Genomic DNA, 22,636 nt, shown 5'->3' with positions numbered 1-22,636 from the left:
AAGTGACAAAGTGCTAACCTTAGGTAAAAAAAGCTAAGGGACAGTGCTCAAGTCCTGAATTGAAGTCTCAGGACTGGCACCATAAAAAAACAAACAAACAAACAAAAAAAAAACAGCAGCCAATGAATGAAAGTAAGTGTCAGACAAGGGGCGGACAAAAAAAAAAAAAAGTCCCAAGAATAACTGAATATTCTTGAATAATTTAACTAACTATGCCAATAAAGGAACAGACAAGCAAATAATACAGACACAGAAAAGCCTGTGCTGAATCTGAGGCTGACTGGAAAATTAAAGATGCGCCAACAAACATACAAAGGAAGTTCATCTTTAATCGGTCAAAAACAAAAAGGGCTGGGACATGTCAAATGCCACTCACCATAATGCTATAGTTATACATTAAATATAATTCCTATCTATACATATGCAAAAATATAAAGTTCTATTTCATACGACAGAACCCTTTAGAGAAACCATTTTAAAATTAAGTCAAATGCAACATGAATGTGAGGTTTACAGTTTTTGAAAGTTCCTTAAAAACAAAACAAAAAAAACCCCCTAAATCTAAACACACTGGTCTTCCTGTCAGTTTCCCAATTAGATCTACTTAGAACCAAACGAACCCGGAGAGCTGTCACAAACTACTTAAATAATAATATTGTTCAAGCAGGTCTAAAATCCTCCATTTTTTTTTTTTCAAGTACAGAGAAAGAATTGAAATATTCCACAAGGCTGAACTAAACGGATGGCGTGTTTAGGAAAGACTGTATGGCCACATAGCACAATATTAATGTTTAACTTCTTCAAATACATCTTGAAACAAATATCAGGTTTTTGTTGTTGTTGTTGTTTTTTCTTCTAGAAGCCAAAATGACAACCTACATGGAGATCCTTTTGGCTGTAGTTAGACTGAAGAGTGTAAAATCTGTCAATATTTTATCACAAAAGTAAAGCTGGTCAGAAGTTCTGAACGGATGCGGTCCAGGCTGCAGTAGTGCTCAGAGCTCATCGTGGTAGAAGTAATCATCGTGCAGCTGCCGCCCGTAATCCGTGGCCTCGCTGGTGAGAAACAAGTCCTGGCTCTCCAGAACCTCCTCTGCAGACAGCTTCTTGTCCCCGTTCAAATCCATCTCACCAATCAGATGAACGGCCTTGAACAGACCCAAGTGGAAAGGTGAGCAAGGAGCCGTGAAGCAAATGAAATGTGATTCTGCCACAATGGTTTGGCTGTGCCAACAACTGACTCATATCTCGCTATAACCCCCTCTGTAAATGAGTTTGTGCACCACTGCTTTATCTCTCCTCTTAAATTTCTTTTTTTTTTTTTTTGCCAGCTCTGGGGCTTGAACACTGTCCCTGAGCTTCTTTTGCTCAAGTCTAACACTCTACCACTTGAGCCATAGCACCACATCTGGCCTTCTCTGTGTATGTGGTACTGAGGAACCAAACCCAAGGCAAGTACACTCTACCACCAAGCCACCTTCCCAGCCCCCCTCTCTTAATTTGTCTCCATACAAAGCCAATTCAGGAAATCAAAATTAAGCAAAATTACATTACAATCCGCTTTGAGCCCCATAGGCAAATATAAACTATCATTTTATCCACTGTGCCCACGCATAATCTTTTTTCAAATTTGTGCTGGTCCTGCATGTTGGAACGCAGGGCCTGGGCACTGTTCCAGAGCTTCTTTTGCTCAAGGATAGCACTCTTAACACTTGAGCCACAGCGCTACTCCTGGCTCTTTTGGTGGTTAATTAGAGATTAAGAGTCTTGTGCATTGGTCTATGTAGGCTGGCTTGGAGCTGTGATCCTTAAATCTCAGAGCTAGGATGACAGGCTTGAGTTACCAACGCCCAGCTCCAGAATCTTAGCTTTGTCTCCCTAACCATATACAACAGTACATTGATTTAATTCAGAACTGTCCTCAATGACTGCATTCTTTCTTTGGCTGAAGACACTGAACTCCCTATTGATGGCACTGTGTGGGAACACACACATGCACGTGCATGTGCACACACAAGGGAGAAAACGGTCGTTCTGTAATACTTACCTCCTCTTGGGCAATGCCCTGATTATTGGGTACCACCCAGGACAGCAGCTCCTGGGGATCAAGCCTGCCGTCACTGTCTTTGTCGTAGTCATTCACAAATCTGTCTTTCTCAACAAGTATCCACTCAGGATCTTCGTTTGCAGCTTAATAAAACAGACACACAAAAATATAGATGACATACAGAATATTACCTGTATGTAATAGGTGGAATAAAGGAAAGGAATGCAAAGATTACTACATAAAAGAAGAACACTGAAACACAGCTACTTAACTGAAAAGTTCTGAAATACATGCAAGTTATTTTCCAAAAGAGACATAGAGGTGCCGGTGGCTCCTGCCTGTCATTCTAGCTACTCAGGGGGCTAAGATCTGAGGATCATGGTTTGAAGCCAGCCCGGGCAGGAAACTCCATGAGATTTATCGCCAATAAACTACTCAAAGGAACCAGAAGTTGCTCAAGTGGTAGAATGTTCATCTTGAACAAAAAGAAGCTCAGGGACAGTGCAGAGGCCCGAGTTCAAACCCAGGATCAGCCAAAATAGAGACAGGAATCAGAACCACCCAGTTTAAAATTTGCTGCACAGTATTACACACTAGCACTTCTGTTAACCACTACTCATCTGGTACTGGCTAGGCCCAAGTTTAAGCTGGCAATATTTTGCTTCACATGTGACCATATATAGCTTGTTTTTCTGTTGGTCATGGGATTTGAACTCTAGACCTGAGTACTGTCCCTCAACTCTTGTGCTCAAAGCAAACACTTTACCAGTTGAGCCACAGCACCAATGCCAGTTATCTGGGGGATACATGGAGATAAGAGTCTCATGGCCTTTCCTGCCCAGGTTGGCTTTGAATCGTGATCCTCAGATCTCAGCCTCCTGAGTAGCTAGGATTACAGGTGTGAGCCAGCACCCGGCCTTATTGTGAATTTTACTGTAAAATTTTTCATGTAAATATTATGTTTCAAAAAGTATATATGGCCGGGCGCCGGTGGCTCACGCCTGTAATCCTAGCTACTCAGGAGGCTGAGATCTGAGGATCGCAGTTCAAAGCCAGCCCGGGCAGGAGAGACTGTGAGACTCCTATCTCCAATAAACCACCAGAAAACTAGAAGTGGCGCTGTAGCTCAAGAGGTAGAGCGCTCGCCTTGAGCTGAAGAGCTGAGGGACAGTGCCCAGGACCAGAGTTCAAGCCCCACGATGGACAAAAAAAAAAACTTAAAAAAAATTCACAATAAGGTGATCCATTTAAAAACTGCATTTTTGATATATATTTTGATACAATCCTGAGGCTTGAACTCAGGGCCTGGCTGATGTTCTACCACTTAAACCATAGCTTCACTTCAGGTTTTTGTTTTTGCTGGTCCTGGGGCTTGAACTCTGAGTCTGGGCACTGTCCCTGACCTTCTTTGGCTCAAGGCTAGCCCTCTACCTCTTGAGCCACAGCACCACTTCCAGGTTTTTCTGTGTATATGGTACTAAGGAATTGAACCCACGGCTTCATGCATGCTAGGCAAGCACTGAGCCACATTCCCAGCCCTCCACTTCTGGTTTTGTTTTCTTTTTTTTGCATTTCATTGGAGATCAGAGTCTCACAGACCTTCCTGCCCCAGCTGGCTCTGAACCATGATTCTCAGATCTCAGCCTCTAGAGTAGCTTGAATTACAGGCGTGAGTCACCAGAGCTCAAGTTTCCTTCCCCTTTTGAATCGACAGTGGCATTACACTGGTTAGGAGGACAAATGTTTGAAACTCAAGGTGAAAATGAGAATGAGGCAAGGCAGCATCTCAGAAAGGCTGTCAGTCCTGGGGTTGAGCCATCCTGTGCTGGCTTAGCCTGGAAGCAGAAGCCAGGCTGGGCTGGCTCAGCTACTTTTCTGTCAAGCTCCATGAATAAAGGCTGTCTGTTGTGGTTTCTTTAGTTCCCATTTCCCTCACTCCAGGAAACTTACTTGGATCCCGTCTGTAATCACCAAGAAATTCTTCTAAACTAACAAAGCCATCACCGTTTTTGTCATGTTCTTCTAACGCCTCCTGAATGACGAACTCCTGTTGTTCATACATTAAGAGAGAAGCAAGGCTTAGTCATAAAATCATCAGTGGTACCCGCCTGCCTGTTATCCTAACGATTCAGGAGGCTGAGATCTGAGGATTGTGGTTTGAAGCCAGCCCAAGCAGAAAAGTTATGAAGCCTACCCAAACTGAAAATGGAGCTGTAGCTCAAATGGCAGAGCACGAGACTTGAGCAAAAGCAGCTCAGGGACAGAACCTGAGTTCAAACCCCAAGACCAGCATTTCTCCCAACCCCCCTACAAAAAGTCAAGCCCACCACAGAATGTATATTATAGAATTTCTTCAGGGGATTGTCCAGACTTGAAGGACAATTTTGGTAGCTGGGGAACAGTAGTTTCAAGTTGTACTCCTGATCCTGATGCTTGGAAGAACTCAGTTCAGTCTCTTGAACCCTTCAACACCCAAGGCAGGCCCCAGGCCCCTCTTTTCTGCATGTTCCCCTCCCTCTCAAAAAGGCCACCTCTTCTGCTCTAGTTTCCTCCAATCTAGCAGCAGCTCTAAAGAACACTATCTGACACCTCTACCCAGAGCCGTGTTCTTCCTCCAAGCTGAAATGCCAGCACCTCAACCTACGCCTTCCTCCTACCCAACAACCAATCTTCCCAGACCCAAAGGGCGGGGCCTCCGAGGGCATTACCTGTTGGGAGATCAGCTACTTGGCACCTCCCATCACCTCCCAGCCTGCACGTCAGACCCTTACCACCCCCACCTCTCTCCTACACCATTAAGCCTAGAGGCTGCAGAAACGTAAACCTCTCCCAGTATCTGATGTCCGCCACTGCAGTGGAGGCGGCCACAAAGCAATGTTTCCCAACTTCCACCTCTTCTTTTCTGACACATATTGGAACAGGGCCTCCTGTAGATTCTTGATAAAAACTCTCCCCTTTCTTCCCATGATGGAAGTCTTCTGAAAGGTTCCTGTTGGCCAGCACTGCACCTCCCCGTTAAAGCCCCCGTCTAGACACCCTACTTCCACGCCTTCTGTCACCTTCAGCAAATCCTGCCTCTCTCCAGCCGCCATCTCCCTTGGCCACAGCTCCTTCTTGGAAGATAGCCAAGTCATTCATCACCACCCTGCTCTTCCTTCCTTCTCAGCTGGTCCTGAGTACATCCATGACCTCAACCCCAAATGTAATGTCTGTCTCCCATTCTAGACAGATATGGGAGCTTCATCGATAACACATACAATTTCTTGTCTTTGCTTAAATCAAAATTTACAGTTTGTACCTAGGAGGAGTCTTAATCTAAGGGCCCAAAAATTAGTTTTAGAGGAATGATCAAGGGACTGTCCTTAAAATTATGATCCAATATACTGGGTGTTAATATATATATATAATTGTTCTGAGTCAGAATCCAGTTTTACCATACTTCTAAGGGAGTCTATGACCCAGTAATATGTAAGAACCACTGGTTAAAATGATTCAAGTAATACTCTTGGGAAAAAGTAGACTCATTTCCATAATGCTGCCATGGCTGGAATTTTGGAACTGAGTCCAGTGGCTCATTCATGGAATCCCAGCTACTTAGGAGGCAGAGATCAGGACGGCCATTCAAGGTCAGTCCTGGCAAAAACTTAATGAGACCCCCATCTCAAATATCTGGGTGCTGTGGTACACACTTGATGGGTTGATAGCCCAGATACATGGAGGCATAGGTAAGAGGATCATGGTCTAAGGCTGGCTGATCCAGGCAAATCCTTAAGACCCTATCTGAAAAAGAAAGCAAACAAAAAGGCTGGAGGCATGGCTCGAGTGGTAGAGTACCTGCCCTAGTAAATGTATGGTCCCAGTTTCAAAGCCCAGTACCAAAACACAAACAACAACAAAACCCACCCTTACCCCCCACAAAAAAAGAATCCTCTAGGGTCATATTTTTTTGCTGGTCCTGGGGCTTGAACTCAGGGCCTGGGCATTATACCTGAGCCTCTTTGTGTCCAAGGCTAGAGCTCTACCACTTGAGCCACAGTGCCACTTCTGGCTTTTTCTCAGTATTTATTGGAGAGTCTAACAGACTTTTCTGCACAGGCTGGCTTTGAACTGTGATCCTCAGATCTCAGCCTCCTGAAAAGTTAGGATAACAGGTGTGAGCCACTAGCACCCAGGCCATTTCTGTTTCTTATACGTAATTAGTAATCAACATTCCTGCTCGTGTTTTCGTCAAAGTGCTGATCAGTGCAGGCTCTCCTAGCAGGGCTATGTGCATGCAGAGGCCCTTCGTGTCTTGTGACTCCCTGTGCTCCAGGCAACTGCTCTTACTCTCCAACAAGTCAAGGCCCAGTATCCTTTGCCGGCTGTTCTAGAACCCTATTAGCTTGACCCAAATTAACTTTCTGGCACCTAAACTGTGCCCAGCACTGCTCTTAAATTAGGTCATGAATCCTGTGCCAAGACAGCGGATAGAAGCTCAACAGTAGCAAGTAGTGTTAATAAGCGTCTCCCAGCACTGAGCTAGGGAGAAAAATGGACCTGTTGCCTTCTTATTCAAGGCAGCTTATTATTCTGACCATGACTTTTGTTTCCCTTTGGTGCCAATCCTGGGGCTTGAACTCAGGGTCTGGGTGCTGTCCCTGAGCTATTCTGCTCAAGGCTAGCACTCTACCATTTGAGCCACAGCGCCACTTCCAGCTGTTTGTGGTTAACTAGACACAAAAGTCTCACAGACCTTCCTGCCTGGGCTGGCTTTGAACCATGATCTTCAGATCTCAGCCTCCTGAGTAGCTAGGATGAAGGCATAACTGGCAATACAATTCATTTTTAATGACTTACTAGTCAGTAATTCTCAAGTTCTTTTATTCCTTACCGTCATATAATCAACTTCTTCAGGATGTTCAAAAGCAATGAATTCTTCAAGGCTCAAACCAGGGCTCGAATCCTGATTAGCTTTTTCAAATCGCTTCTTGTCCTTTAAATGAAGCTTTGAAAATTAAAAAATTTTGAAAACCCTCAGCATTATATTAAAAATACTTTGAAACCACAAACCAGGTGCTAATTAAAGTATAGTCTTGGGGCTAGGGATGTGATTGGAGTAGTGGATCACCTGTCTAGCAACCACAAAGCCCTCGTACTGTCCCTGCAATACCCGATTACTTTATTCATCTTTACAATGTTCTTCTAAAGGGACACTGGGAGAATAATTAGACATTAAAGGTTACACAGACACAAAAATGCTAGTGTAGATTCCAATGACAGCACTCAGTAGCTGTGGTATTCAGGGAAAACTGCTTAACCTCTGATTTCCTCCTCTATAAAATTAGGATAACAATCTCTACTTGTCAAAATACAGCTTACTAAAAATGTATTACACTTGGACCCCCTAGTGGTCCTAAGGTAGCTCCTTCTTCAAGAGTGCTTCTTACTAACTTGGGAATGGTCCAGACAGGAAGTTTACATCATGTGGCTACTCTTGTAGAGTTGGGTTTTGTTGTTGTTGTCATCTTTGAAATGATTTTTCAAAAACATGTTAATATGTTTCAAATGAATAATCCTTTTTCATCGAGAATCTCACATGATTAGAATACATCCCCAATATTTGGAAGCCCACTCTTTTTTTTTTTTTTTTAAATGCCAGTTCTGGAGTTTGAACTTAGGGTCTGGGCTAGCTTTGAACTGCGATCCTAAGATCTCAGCCTACTGAGTAGCTAGGATTACAAGCGTGAGCCACGGTACTCTTTAATGTGCTAACCGTATATTCAGAAATAAACATGAAAAGCCTAAGTGGGTCCTATCCTGAGATAAACACTCAACTGTACATTTTCAAAGCATAGCTTGGATATTTTTTAAGCTGGTAATTTGCGTACTTCACTGTTGGCAAGGAATGCTCTCCAGCTTTGTTGGAATAATAGGTTAGGAAACAGTCACTTACCCAAACACCAGTTCTTTACCAATGCTGACACTGGTAGAGGTTTTGTCCATACTCGGCAAGCTGGGGCCCCTTACCCAGTTACCCCAGAGAAGAAAACATACTTTGTTCCCAAACAACAGCTGCTCTTTCATGTTTTATACTTTTTATAATAATATTTTATAATTTCAAACACTCTAAAATCATTTGCATTTTATGTTCAGGTTTAATCTAGGGAAAGGCAGACAAACCACCTAAGACACTCTGTGGGGTCCATCGAGTTATTTCTGAATAATTCTCTATTCACAAGAGTCAGTGTTTAGATTTCCTTATGAAAGAACCTTTCAAAGTACAGCCAAAAGGCCCATGTTCCAGAATGGGGAGCCAAATTTGGCCAAATCTGCCTATGGAAAGAAAGGATCTCTTTCAACACAGTGAAATTTCTGAAAGAAAAAAAAAAAAATAAGAGGAAAGTAGTATTTTCTGATTCACATTTCATTTCCATTTGAACACAATTTAAAAGCAAATACACTTCAACAGTCTGATTTTGAAGCAACAAGTCAAAAAATAAAACAAAAATCAGCAACAAAAAAAGCTGTGTCAGTTTCACACTTGCACACTCTTACTTTTGTCTATATAAAACCTCTGTGTTCACAAGGTGCTGGTGGCTCACGCCTGTAATCCTAGCTACCCAGGAAGCTGAGATCTGAGGATTGGTGGTTCAAGCCAACTGAACAGGAAGTCCCTGTGAGACTCTTATCTCCAATTAACCACTCAAAAACTGGAAGTGGAACTGTGGATCAAAGTGGGAGAGCACTAGCCTTGAGCAAAAGAGCTCAGGCATGGGCTGGGAAGGTGGCTCAGTGGTAGAGCGCTTGTCTTGCATGCACGAGGCTCTGGGTTTGATTCCTCAGCACCACATAAGCAGAAAAAAGAGAAAGTAGTGCTGTGGCTCAAGTGGTAGAGCACGTACCTTGAGCTGAAGAGCTGAGGGACAGCTCCTAGGCCCAGAGTTCAGGCCCACAACTGACAAAAAAAAAAAAAAAAAAAAAGGTGGAGAAAGAGCTATAAAATCAAATTTGCAATTAAAATTAATGATTAAAAAAAAAAAGAGCTTAGGCACGGCGCCTGGGCCCTGAGTTCAAGCCCCAGGACTGACAAAAAAGAAACAAACAAAAAAACCTTTGTGTTCTACCAGAGGCCAAGGCACCAAGAAATAAAAAGGAAAGTGTTAGTCTCTGTCCTATAAAAGAAACAAGGGGAGCAAAACCGATTTTACAAGAAGGAATTGTGACCCAGAACACAAATCTAGTCTTACACTTCAGATCAGCTCAGGAAGCTACATCCTACGTAAGTCATTACTGCCTACACATGGGCACTTACCAGCTCACTGGCCAGGAAGGTCCCCAACTTTACACTATGTCAGAAAGAGTCACTACTCCAAACTGTCCACATGAAAACTTAGTACATACAAGAAGGCAAAACTCAGGTAATGAGATGATCTAACCAATGTGTTTATCAGGGCCAGTAGGTACTGGGATCCATGGTAGAGCATCTGCCTACCTACTCAAATCCCTGAGTTTACATCCTCTTTATGACTTAAAGAAAAATTATATACATGAAAAAGAGACATGGGCTGGGAAGGTGGCTCAGTGGTAGAGCGCTTGCCTTGCATGCCCGAGGCCCTGAGTTCGATTCCTCAGCACCACATAAGCAAAAAGAAAAAAGCCGGAAGTGGTGCTGTGACTCAAGTGGTAGAGCACTAGCCTTGAGTTGAAGAGCTGAGGGACAGCGCCCAGGCCCAGAGTTCAAGCCCCACGACCGGACCCAAAAAGGAAAAAAAAAAAAAAAGAAAAAGAAAAAGAGACATTCCTGGGTTGTCAACCATCAATAAGGATTCCTGCTGGAAGGTGTTTATTTGGGTACACAATTCCTTCAGAATACTAGCAGGTGCCGAATTTTTAAAAGGTGAGTCTTGCTTGGCACTGGTGGCTCACGCCTGTCATCCCAGCTACTGAGGAGGCTGAGATCAGAGGATCATGGTTCAAAGCTGGCCTGGGCAGGAAAGTCTATCAGACTCTTATCTCTAACCCCCAAAAAGATAAAAAGCTGAAAATGGAGCTGCGGCTCAAATGGTAGGGCGTTAACCTTGAGCAAAAAAGACTCAGGAACAGAATCCAGGCCCTGAGTTCAAGCCTCAGAAGAGGCACGGGCACGGACGTGTGCATCTGAACACACACACAATCTTTAAAATTATTTTACCACAACCTTTTACTTGTGTTGATATATTCTTAATTTAATAAAACTTCAGGGGGCTGGGAAGGTGGCTCAGTGGTAGAGCGCTTGCCTTGCACACATGAAGCTCTGGGTTTGATTCCTCAGCACCACATAAGCAGAAAAAGCTGGAAGTGGCGCTGTGCCTCAATGGTAGAGCACTAGTCTTGAGCTGAAGAGCTGAGGGACAGCGCCCAGGCCCAGCATTCAGGCCCCATGACTGACTCCCCCCTCCCCCCAAATACTTCAGAAATCTTGATAAAAAATCTTGGTAAGTTGCTAATTCCTACATTTATTTATTTAATTAATTAATTTATTTTTGGTCAGTCATGGGCCTTGAACTCTGGGTCTGGGCGCTGACTGAGCTCTTCAGCTCAAGGTGAGCTCTCTACCACTTAAGTCACAGTGCCACTTCCGGTTTTCTGGTGGTTCAGTGGAGATAAGTCTCACGGACTTTCCTGCCTGGGCTGGCTTTGAACCATGATTCTCAGATCTCAGCCTCCTGAGTAGCTAGGAGTACAGGTGTGAGCCACTGGCCACCCTACTAAATTGTTTTCTTCATTTCTGTTTATGACTACATTGCAATAATAAAGATACAACATGCCACGGAACTCAGTGATAGTGAATCTTGGGTTGTTTTAAAGGGTGCAGGGCCATGGGAAACAGTATGGTGGTTCTTTAAAAAAAATTAAAAACAGCTGGGCACCAGTGGTTCACACCTGTAATCCTAGCTACTCAGGAGGCTGAGATGTGAGGATCATGGTTCAAAGCCAGCCCAGGCAGGAAAGTCTGTGAGACTCTTTATCTCCAATAAACCACCAGAAAACCGGAATTGGTGCTGTGGCTCAAGTGCTAGAGTGCTAGCCTTGAGCTGAAGAGCTGAGGGACAGTGCCCAGGCCTAGAGTTCAAGTCCCATGACAGACAAATAAATAAATAAACAAACAAAACAAAACAAAACACTCGGGCACTTGCAGCTCATGCTGTATCCTAGCTGGAGGATAAGATCTGAAGATGGCAGTTTAAAATCAGCCTGGGCAGCAATGTCTTTAAGATTCTGATCTCCAATTAACCAACAAAAAAAAAAAAGCCAGAAGAGGAGCTATGGCTCAAGTGGTAGTGTGCTAACCTTGAGCAAAAATGCTTAGAAACAGCATCTAAGCCTTGAGTCCAAGCCCAAGAATTGGCAACAAAAATACATAAAACAAAAGCAGAATTCAAATCAACAGTCTCATTTCTGGGCATGTACCCAAAAGAAATGAAAGCAGGAGGTAAAAGTGGGATCTGTGCAGCAGGTCCATTGAGCCATTTCCCACAGCAGTGTTGGTAAGGAATGCATAAACACTATGTGACACACCAACATACGCACTACAGAGTATCCTTTGGCTTTTTTTAGGTAAGAGATTCTGACACATGCCACACCATGGGAGAACCTTGAGGACAGCATGGGAAGTGAAGTAAGCCAGTCACAGAGACAAACACGCACCGCCCTTCGTTGGTAAGGTACCTGATAGTAAATGCAGACCCAAAGTGGAACACTGCCAGGCCTGGGGGAGGAGCGTGGGAAGAGGAGTTAGTGTTTAATGGGCAAATCGGGTACAGCTTTCAGTTCTGCAAGACTAAAATACATGAAAGACTGGCTGCACAATTAGATGAATGTACTTAGTAGTACTAAATTATAATTTTGGGGGTAGGGACAAGGTGCCAGTCCCGGGGCTTGAACTCAGGGCCTGGGCACTGTCCCTGAACTGTTTTTGCTTAAAGCTAACACTACCACTTGAGCCACAGCACCACTTCCGGCTTTTTCTGTATATACAGTACTGAGGAATTGAATCCAGGGCTTCATGCACATTAAGCAAGCACTCTATTACTCTATTACTAAAGCCACATTCCCAGCCTCACTGCTGAATTTAAAAATGGTTAAAGTGCTAAAATTTTCTGTTTATAGTACCATTAGTGTTAGGTTTTTTTTTTGCAGGTGAGTTATTTTAACTAAAACTAGTGTTGCTTTTTTTCCAAGAAGGATATGCCAACAGAGCCTTCTAATATAATAAAACTTCTAATATATAAAACTGATAGTTGAATGTTGATCAAAATCATCTAATAAGGAAGTAGAGCTCTAAGTAATAGAATGTTAGCCTTGAACAGAAAAACTTAGAGACAGTACCCAGGCCCTGAGTTCAAGCCCCAGGACTGGCAAAAAAAAAAAAAAAAAAAAAAAAGCCAGGCACTGGTGGCTCATACCTGTAGTCCTAGCTATTCAGGAGGCTGAGATCTGAGAATTGCGCTTCAAAGCCAGCCCAGGCAGGAAAATCTGGGACTCTTGTCTCCAATGAACCACCAGAAAACCAGAAGTGGTGCTGTGGCTCAAAGTGGTAGAGCGGCTCACCTTGAGTTGAAGAGCTCAGGGACAGCACCCAGGCCCAGAGTTCAATCCTACCACCATGAAAGGGTGAAAAAAAAAATCAAATAATGATATTAAAGACCTACAACATTAGGGCTGGGAAGGTGATGCTCAGTGGAAGAGTGCTGGCCTAGCATGCATGAGGACCTGAGTTCAATTCCTCAGCACTACATAAACAGAAAAAGCCAGAAGTGGTAGAGAGCTAGCCTTGAGCTGAGGGACAGTGCCCAGGCACAGACCGACCAAAAAAAAAAAAAAAAACCTACATTTAAAAAGCCACTGTGGAAATGGGGACTGAGTTGGGCTGGTAAGGAAAGCATCAAAGAGAGCATTGGAGTGGAACAAGGGGGGCCTGGGTGGAGAACAAGGTGGCCAGTCCACACAGGGGCCTCCTGTGTTCCTAAGACAGGATCCGCCTGTGCTCACCTGTCTAAAGGACTCCTCCTCCGCGTCGTCCAGGGCTGTGTTGTCATCGAAGTCGATCACTCGGTCGTACATCTGAATGTTGTACTCGTCCCATGTCACCGTCCCATCACTGTTTTTATCGTATTCCACAAACTGCTGTTTGGCCTCCTGCATGGCATAATGCTTAAAAGACATCTGAATCCACTGGCTGAGTTCACCTATGGGAATTTCCCAGGACACAATGAATGTTGACAGGAATTCTCATCTGGGTAGTGAGGGTTGCGAAACCCTCTCAGGAAGAAGTAACCCCACTGTTGGCAGTACTGGGTAAAAACTGGGGCAAGCAGGTAGGAGACTGTGTGAAGTCTAAGCCTGGATCATGACAGCACAACACACGTGGCAAGAGCCTGCTCTGGGTTGGCAGAATGAATTACCAAGTGGCCAAAACTGCACCTTTTAATTTTTTTTTAAATGTATTATCTCTGAAACTTGCAAAATAACCTGTGCTAAACACCACAGAGCTCCCTAGTAGCCCCAAGTATTTGAATAACTATTTAGTATGCATTAGAAAAATCACTTGTCATTTATGAGAGGAGTACAATGTCTTCCTTCAGACTAAATATGAATTATTATATAAAATCCATATATATATATTATACTATATTCAAAACGTGTGTATCCCTTATGTTTGTTAATGGTTCTTTTTTCTTTCTTTCTTTTTTTTTTTGAAACAATGTCTTGCTATATAGCTAAGACCGATTTCACACTTGAATCCTTCCTTCCTCCATCTCCCCAGTGGTGGGATTATAGGGAGGTGCCACAGTGCCTGGCTGGATCAATATATATTAAAGGAAATAATAGATGGTAAGTAGACCTGGTTTAAGTTAGGATGATATTCAAGGGATTGAAGTTTGACAAACACTGTTATAGTACATTCCCTTTAAAAGAGACAATCTCACAAGGTTGTGGGTAGCAATTATTATTACTATTTTTTTTTTTTTGGTAGCAGTCCTGAACTTGTACTCAGGACCTATGTGTTGTCCCTGAGCTTTTGTGCTCTGCCACTTAAGCCATTTCTGGCTTTTTGGTGGATAACCGGAGGCAAGAGTCTCATGGGCTTTCCTGCTCAGGCTTGAACTGCAATCCTCAGATCTCAGCCTCCTGAATAGTCAAAATTACAGGCATGAGCCACTGGCACCCAACAAGCAATTATTGCCCTTCTTGCAACAGCTGTCCTAACCTCAGTACCTGAGATAATGAGGGAAAAAAAGTTCTTAAATCTCAAACATCTTCTTTCAGATCAACTTCTGACTACACTGCATTACAGAAAAGGGATGGGGAGATAACATTCATTTGCAAGAAAGAGCATGATTGTATAGTGTTTGGGCTAAAGGTAAGGTGCTGGTGGTTTAAAGTCTGCTGGAGCTTATACCTGTAATTCTACCTTCTCAGGAGGTTGTGATCTGAGACTGCAGTTTGAAGCCAGCCTGGACAGGAAAGTCCATGAGACTCTGATCTATAATGAACCACCTAAAAACCAGAAGTAGAGCTGTGGCAAATTCAGGGACAGCACCTAGGCACCGAGTTCAAACCCCATAACAAACAATAAATTAAAAAACAGACTGGCTAGGACATTTCTGCTGGTTTGGGAAAGGTCTAGTAAACAGAAACACAAAAGACAAATTCTCTCTCCTGAAACTAACCAGGGCAGAATTATTATGCAACCACACATTGAACAACTGCTACCTATCTGGAATTCTAATCTGTCTTGTCTTCCAAACAAGGCCATTATCCTCATCACTATTTCACAGTTCAGAGAACTAAGATTAAGAAAGGTCCAATGCCTAACAGATAAAATGCAGCCGAGTCCAGATTCAAACCTACACTTGACTTCAAAGCCTTGGCTTTTTTTTTTTTTTGTCGGTTGTGGGGCCTGAACTCTTGGCCTGGGCACTGTCTCTAAGCTCTTCAGCTCAAGGCAAACACTCTACCACTTGAGCCACAGTGCCACTTCCAATTTTCTGGTGGTTAATTGAAGAGCTGTCTCATGAACTTTCCTGTCCTGACTGACTTTGAACCGAGATCCTCAGATCTTAGCCTCTTAAGTAGCTAGGATTACAGCCATAAGCCACAGGTGCCCAGCTGAACTTTGGCTTTCCTAAGAATCTCTACTTCTATGAATATACTAAGAAAAACTGAAATGATAGGTGGGCTTGGGAGAAATGGGAGAGACTGATGGAAGGGGTGACATTAATCAAGATATATTGTACTCACAAACTGACTATTGAATTAAAATTCCCTTGTACGACTACTTAAAAAAAAAAAAGAATCTCTACTTCTTTCCTCTTGCCTCAGCCTCTAGAGCAGTTGGGACTACAGGTGTGTGCCAGTGGGTGCTGTCATGAACCTCCACTTTTCAAGAACCTGGATCTAGTCCTGGCCCTCCATGTACAAATCAGAATTGTTACTGATCCTCTCATAGACTGTGGGTTTTCTTGAGTACCATCACAAAGTCTTAAAGATATAGTGTGGCATAAATAATAGAGATTGAACAGATCAGAAACAGTTTTACCCTTCAGTTTTACAATAAGGAGGGGTATTTTACCTTTTTATACTTGTTTTCTGATATGTGAACTAAAACTCTGGACTGAAATCTTTATCTGGGTCCTGACAAGTACTACTTTCAGCTACTCATTCTGTCCATTCTAGTGGAAGGTGGACCAATTCTTATACTGAATGACAGTTCAAAGGTTTCTGTGGTTTAAGTATCAGTAATCAGTAATATTCCTAAGGACATCTCCAAGTCACTGATAACACATCTTAAATTTATCAGTTTAGAATTCTCTCACCAGGGGGCTGGGAAGGTGGCTTAGTGGTAGACTGCTTGCCTTGCATGCATGAGGCCCTACGTTCGATTCCTCAGCACCACATAAGCAAAAAGAAAAAAAAAAGCCAGAAGTGGTGCTGTGGCTCAAGTGGTAGAGCGCTTACCTTGAGCTCAAGAGGTGAGGGACAGCGCCCAGGCCCCACGACTGGACCCCCCCCCAAAAAAAAGAATTCTCTCGCCAGAAATTTCATTCCTTGGATGCTAAGCAACATTTAAATGAGAGTTACAGCAAGATAGCTAACTTTAAAAGTCACAATAACCTGAATTTTTTTTTTTGAAGCTCAACTTAGAAAGTTGGTAGGGTTTATCAGTTGAACTAAACAATGAGGAGAAGCAGTGGCAATTTACAACATTCTTTTAATAATTTGTATCTATCATTCTGTCACTTCTGACTTATGAGCCTATTGACCAGAACTTTTTTTTTAATGGAGGACATTACAACTGAATTAGTACCTGCTGGTGGCTCATGCCTGTAATCCTACCTACTCAGGAGGAGGCTGAGATCTGAGGATTGTGGTTTCAAGCCAGTCTGGGCAGCAAAGTCTATGAGACTCTTATCTCCAGTTAACCACAAAAAAGCTGGAAATGGAGCTCTGGCATGATACCACCACTGGAGTGGTAGAGCACTAACCTTGAGCAAAAAAGGCTCGTAGACAGCATTCAGGTTATTGGTTCAAGACCCACACTGGCAAAAAATAAAAATAAAACAACAAATAAACCCTGAATTAACAGTAGGATTATCTGGATTCTAGTCTTGGCTTTGCCATTTACTTGTGGGAGGAAGGACTTACCCCTATGGATTTGTTTCATCTACAGAGAGCTGGACAAGATGGTTCTTACTTAGCACCTTTTGTTGTTGTTGTTGTTGCCAGTCCTGGGGGCTTGAACTCAGGGCCTGGGCACTGAGCTTCTTTTGCTCAAGGGTGTCCTCTACCACTTGAGCCACAGTGCCACTTCTGGCTTTTTCTGAGTATTTACTGGAAATAAGAACTTCACCGACTTTCTAGCCTAGGCTGGCTTCAAACCTCAATCCTCAGATCTCATCCTCCTGAGTAGTTAGGATTACAGGCATGAGCCACCAATGCCCACCTATATCCACTCCTATTATGTTACAATCAACAGTATTCACATGCAACGGGTCTTTTTCTACTTATTTTTTTTAAGCGCAAATTCTTAAAATTTTAATCAAGTGCCTATCAAAGGAACAGTAAATGACTGGGTGCCTTATTTCTAAGATGAATTTTTCAGTTCGGAAGAGGGTGTCTCAAGCTATGACTCCCACATATAACCACTGGATCCGTGATTATATTTTACTGGAGAAACCTAGTTTTACTTGGATCACTTACTTTCAGGTATAAAACTGCCCTTTTATGTCACGGTACCTCCACCTCTAACTTGTTGCTCCACCTTAGAAAAAAATCTACATTTGACAGGCATTCCTGTTTTAAAATATTCGTTCCTATCAGGCAAGGGGATCTCTCTCCTCACCTTCAGTGAGAAAGCCGTCGGAGTCGGAGTCAATTTTCTTTATGATCGCCTGCAGTCTTTTTTGCTGCTCTTCGGGACCGAGTTTGACATATTCATCGACGTCTTCCTTTGGGGGTGGGGGTGGGGGGTTACGGTTTATAAGAGCGCTACGCCTTACTACCACCAGTGGGGCGTGCACAGGGGTCCTAGCTAGCGACACCCTTGTTTACACGCCCGAACACTGTCGGGGTGATCCACACTCGCTCTCTTAAGGCCCCTGGTCCCTACCCCACCCACACCCCCCAGTGACCCGGCCCCTGGTCCCCTACCCCACCCACACCCCCAGTGTCCCAGGGCATGGCAGGCAAGACACCCCGCTGAGGCCTCGCCAGCTCCTCAGGCTAATTTTATAGGCCCCAGGGTCTCCCTCCCCGCCCCCACCCCGCGAGGAGGGGAGGGGGGGAGGAAGGAGGGGAGAGGGGAGGGAAGGGGGGAGAGGCGGGGAGGGGAGAGCCCCGGAGAGCGAGCGCGGCCGACCCCCTTTGTCAGGCCGCTCCAGCCAGGCCCGGCGCGGCCGTCCCCCTTTGTCCCGGGACAAAGCCCGCCGCGGGCCCGGGCCCGGCCGCCCACCTGGACGCCCAGCAGCGCCTCGCGGTCGTAGTCGGCGCGGTGCTCGCCCTGCGGGTAGTGCAGCTCCTCGGCCTGGCCCGCGCCGGCCGCCGCGGCGCACAGCAACAGCATCACCGCCACAGCCAGCGCCGCGGGCCCGGGATCCAGCCGCATCGCGCCGGCCCGAAGCCGAGGACGAGTGGCGGGGCAGGGAGGCAAGGCGGGGCCCAGAGTCGGCGGCGGTGCGCGGCCCGGCCGGTGGTCACGGAGGGGCGGCGCCGCGGACCGGAGAGGCCGAGGACGCCGCGGGCCCGAAGCACGACGTGCCACACGGCCCCCAAACGTCGACTGCGTTGCGGAGGCGCGCTGGGCGCCGGTTTATATAGCCGCTGTCGGGAAGGGGGCGGGACTCAAGGCAGAGCTGCTGATTGGAGGGTCTCGGCGGGGAGGCGTCCTCGCGGGGTGAGGGGCGGGGCCTAGCGATGGAGTGGTCGCAGTTGCTCAGGGGCACAGGGATGCAGGCGGGTCCTCGGGTACCGCACATCCAGCTCCCCTGTCTGTCTTCTTCCGCGCGGTACCTTCCGCAAACAAGTCCCTCACTTCATCTCTGCCTGTTCTTCCCATCAGCCTCGTTGGATCCCACCAGGAACTCCTTGTCTACTCTTGTGTGCCCCTACTGGCTTCCCATCAGAGGAAGAGGCTGGAGATTTTGGCGAAAACTCTACTATATCTTGAAAAATCTTTGCTCAAGGAACCAATCCAAAGTATCCATTTTCCCATCTTGGATGAATCTTATTTCATCATCACTATGCCAAGAACTGCAGCCACGTGTTGGTATCTGATGCTCTATTTCGTGGTTAACATATGACCTGGCTAAAATTCCTGACCCCCCCCCCCCCAGGAGAGCCTGTTGGCTCATTTGTATAAAATGGGCATAGTAAAAAGATGACCTTAAAAAGTTGGAAGATTAGGGCTGGGAAGGTGGCTCAGTGTTAGAGGGCTTGCCTTGCATGCCTGGGGCCCTGGGTTCGATTCCTCAGCACCACATAAGCAAAAAGAAATAAGCTGGAAGTGGCGCTGTGCAAGTGGTAGAGCGCTAGCCTTGAGCTGAAGAGCTGAGGGACAGTGCCCAGGCCCAGAGTTCAGGCCCCAGGACCGGACCCCCCCCCCAAAAAAATAAAAGTTGGAAGATTAGCCGGGCACCGGTGGCTCAACCTGTAATCCTAGCTACTCAGGAGGCTGAGATATGAAGATTGTGGTTGGAAGCCAGCCAGGGCAGGCAAGTCCATGAGACCTTCAATAAACTACTCCAATAAATGACTTGGAAACTCCAATAAACTGGGGACTCCAGTTTCCAGGACTACCTGGAAAAAGCCAGAAATGGAGCTGTGCCTCAAGTGGTAGAGTGTTAGCCTTGAGCAAAAGAAGCTAAGGGATAGTGCCCAGGTCCTGAGTTCAAGCCCCAGGACCAGCAAAAATAAATAAATAAAATTGGAAAATTAAGCTGGACAATGGTTACTCAAGTCTGTAATCTAATCTATTTAGAAAGCTGAGATCTGAGGATCAAGATTCGAAGTCAGCCCAGGCAGACAAATCCAAAAGACTTATTTCCAAGTAGCAAAAAGCTACTGGAGGTGTGGCTCAAGTGGTAGAGTGCTAGCCTTGAGTAAAGAAAAGCTTGCAATAAAAGCTTACAGGAAGCTGGGCACCGGGCTGGGATGGTGGCTCAGTGGTAGAGCGCTTGCCTTGCATGCCTGAGGCCCTGGGTTCGATTCCTCAGCACCACATAAGCAAAAAGAAAAAAGCCAGAAGTGGTGCTGTGGCTCAAGTGGTAGAGCTCTAGCCTTGAGCTGAGAAACAGCATCCAGGCCCAGAGTTCAAGCCCCACGACCGGACCCAAAAACAAAAAAATATAAAAAAATAAAAAATAAAGAAGCTGGGCGCCGGTGGCTCAAGCCTGTAATTCTAGCTACTCAGGAGGCTGAGATCTGAGGATCCACAGTTCAAAGCCAGCCCAGGCAGGAAAGACCGTGAGACTCTTATCTCCAATAAACCACTAGAAAACCGGAAGTGGTGCTGTAGCTCAAGTGGTAGAGCGCTTGCACCCAGGCCCAGAGTTCAAGCCCCACAACGGACAAAAAAAAAAAAAAAAAAGCTTACAAGAACTGGCATGTACATACATATACACACACATATACACACGCATACCCATGCACACACGTTTGGATTAAATATTGCAACGCCTTTGGAATAATAAACATAAGTATTCAGTTAAACCCCCATCCATGTGGGTTAGAAAAGCCAAAGATGATTATGTTGAAGGATAGCAAGTAGGAAGCAATACTTTTATAAGTAGAACAGCATGCACAGAACACATGGCTTTTATTATTCACTTACTTACATATCTGCTATTTTGCCACCTCATGACTGATCATCAAAAGCATAGAAAATTGTGTAGATTGTCATTTGACCCCTTTTGTTTGAGAGTGTTCCACTTATGGAAGAAAAAGGCATTTTGCGTTCTTTTTTTCTTTTTCTTTTCCCCACTTCTTAGTCTTTAGATCCTGGACTGGTAACAAAAATCCTGTTCCAAAAGAAAAAAAAAAAAGAAAAAAAATGGAGTAGACAAAAATTACACAAATTTCCAGGGTCAAATTGAAATTTTATTGTATTTGAGCAGAGACCATTGAAAGCAGTACAGAATGAAGAATAAGTTCCATCTTAGAAGTTCAGTAATACAGTTCAAAGCCAGCTTGGGCAGAAGCATCCGTAAGACTCTTCTTATCTCCAATGAACCACCAGAAAACTGGAAGTGGCGCTGTGGCTCAAGTGGTAGAGTGCTCACTTTGAGCTGAAGAGCTGAGGGACAGTGCCCAGGCCCAGAGTTCAAGCCTCACAACCAACTATAACAACAAAAAGAACAGAGATAAGAATACATTTCATCTAAGGAATTCAGTTTTGTACTGCTCAATCTCTAATCAGTGAAAGCTAAATTTGACTATCTTTTGAAAGGACTCAAAAAGACACAAGGTATTATACTAGACTTTTACCTCAAGGGCCGCACAGAGGGACATTTGGGGAATTTTAGTAGTATTTAAAGGAGCTCTGGACAGCGTGCTGATGGCTCATGCTTGTCATCCTAGCTACTCAGGAGGCTAAAATCTGAGGATTGCACTTTGAAGCCAGCCCTAGCAGGAAAGTCCATAAGACTCTTATCTCCAATTAACCAGCAAAAAAGCTGGAAGTGGTAGAGCACTAGTCTTGAGCAAAAAAGCTCAGAGACAGCACTAAGGTTCTGAGTTCAAGCCCCAGGACTGGCATTAAAAAAAAAAAGAGTTTTGGGGTGATCAGCATGTGTGGCATGAACATCAAAAAAGACCTGAGTCTTTTCTTCAGCCCTAAATAGATTGCTTTCCTGTCGCCCAGGGGGAGGTTTTTACCTTACCCCCCCACACTCTCCTTATACTGGGGCTTAAACTCAAGGCCTTGTTCTCTCACTTGGCTTGTTCACACAACACTGATGCTCTATCACTTGAACCTCACCTCCACTTCCAGGTTTTGGCTAGCTAATTGGAGATAAACTGGGGCAGGCTTCAAATCTTGATCCTTATATCTTAGCCTTCTGAGTAGCTGGGATTACAGACATGGGCCACCAGTCCCCTATTTATACTACACATTTTACCAAACTCAAAAAGAGTCAGTCAAGCCAAGCGCTGGTGGCTCAAGCCTGTAATGCTAGCTATTCAGGAGGCTGAGATCTGAGGATCTCAGTTCAAAGCCAGTCCAGCCAAGAAAGTCCATAAGACTCTTTTTTTTTGAGGGGGGGAGGAGGGGTCAGGTCGTGGGGCCTGAACTCTGGGCCTGGGTGCTGTCCCTCAGCTCTTCAGCTCAAGGCTAGCGCTCTACCACTTGAGCCACAGCGCCACTTCTGGCTTTTTTCTTTTTGCTTATGTGGTGCTGAGGAATCAAACCCAGGGCCTCATGCATGCAAGGCAAGCCCTCTACCACTGAGCCACCTTCCCAGCCCCTCCATGAGACTCTTATCTCCAATTGACCACCAGCAAACCAGAAGTGGCGCTGTGGCTCAAGTGGTAGAGTGCTCACCTTGAGCTGAAGAGCTCAGGGACAGCACCCCAGGCCCAGGGTTCAGGCACCACGACTGACATAGACACAAAAAGTCAGCCAAATGCTGGTGGCTCACACTTGTAATCCCAGCTATTAAGGAGGCTGACATCTGAGGCTCAAGATTTGAAGCCACCCCTGGCAGAAAAGTCCATGAGACTTTTCTATCCAGTTAACTATTGAAAAGCTAAATGTGGAGGTATAGCTCAAATGGTAGAGTGCACCTCCTCCCCCTACCAAAAAAAAAAAAAATCCAAGCAAGAGTTGAAAATCCTGAGTTCAAAGTCCAAGTATTGGCACACACACACACACACACACACACACACACACACACACACACACACACACACACACAAGTGTGTTAAAAGGAACTGTGGTTTTTAACACAGAGCAATACTTAACAAGTATGGTGTGTCCACTTTTCTTTACAAGTTTTTTCCACCAGGACAAAAGGGACTCGGCACAATAAAGAACTTAAATGGAAAAGTCAACAAAGTGAATGTGTTATAAAGCTC

The 22,636-nt window shown here is 44.8% G+C and overlaps 1 protein-coding gene across 2 annotated transcripts; it reads right to left on the bottom strand.

Annotated features, from left to right (window-relative positions):
* Positions 1-305: 305 nt before the first annotated feature.
* Rcn2 (reticulocalbin 2) lies at positions 306-18,349 on the bottom strand. Of its 2 annotated transcripts, none has more exons than XM_070042818.1 (7): positions 18,021-18,349; positions 17,412-17,517; positions 13,058-13,254; positions 6,918-7,031; positions 3,998-4,094; positions 2,048-2,190; positions 306-1,148 (listed from the first exon to the last, which is right to left on the bottom strand). In XM_070042818.1, exons 1-7 carry the CDS (start codon positions 18,171-18,173, stop codon positions 996-998), a joined length of 963 nt encoding a protein of 320 aa, XP_069898919.1. In that variant the 5' UTR covers positions 18,174-18,349; the 3' UTR covers positions 306-995. The 2 variants fall into 2 exon arrangements, with proteins under 2 accessions (XP_069898919.1, XP_069898921.1); XM_070042820.1 differs by having other exon boundaries at positions 6,918-7,019.
* Positions 18,350-22,636: the final 4,287 nt, after the last annotated feature.

The sequence above is a fragment of the Dipodomys merriami genome, unplaced genomic scaffold (genome assembly GCF_024711535.1).
Source record: "Dipodomys merriami isolate MVZ:Mamm:240054 unplaced genomic scaffold, mDipMer1.0.p SCAF_33, whole genome shotgun sequence".
NCBI lineage: Eukaryota > Metazoa > Chordata > Mammalia > Rodentia > Heteromyidae > Dipodomys > Dipodomys merriami.
This window is presented reverse-complemented; position numbering and strand designations above follow the sequence as displayed.

What these genes read in the sequence shown, in the direction of transcription:
- Rcn2 (XM_070042818.1), bottom strand. Translation starts at nt 18,173, where the DNA reads ATGCGGCTGGATCCCGGGCCCGCGGCGCTGGCTGTGGCGGTGATGCTG. An exon ending in AGGAGGAGTCCTTTAGACAG is followed by an intron (nt 7,032 to 13,057) that starts GTGAGCACAGGC and finishes TAATTTTCAAAG; the next exon opens with CTTCATTTAAAGGACAAGAA. An exon ending in AAGAAGTTGATTATATGACG is followed by an intron (nt 4,095 to 6,917) that starts GTAAGGAATAAA and finishes TATGAACAACAG; the next exon opens with GAGTTCGTCATTCAGGAGGC.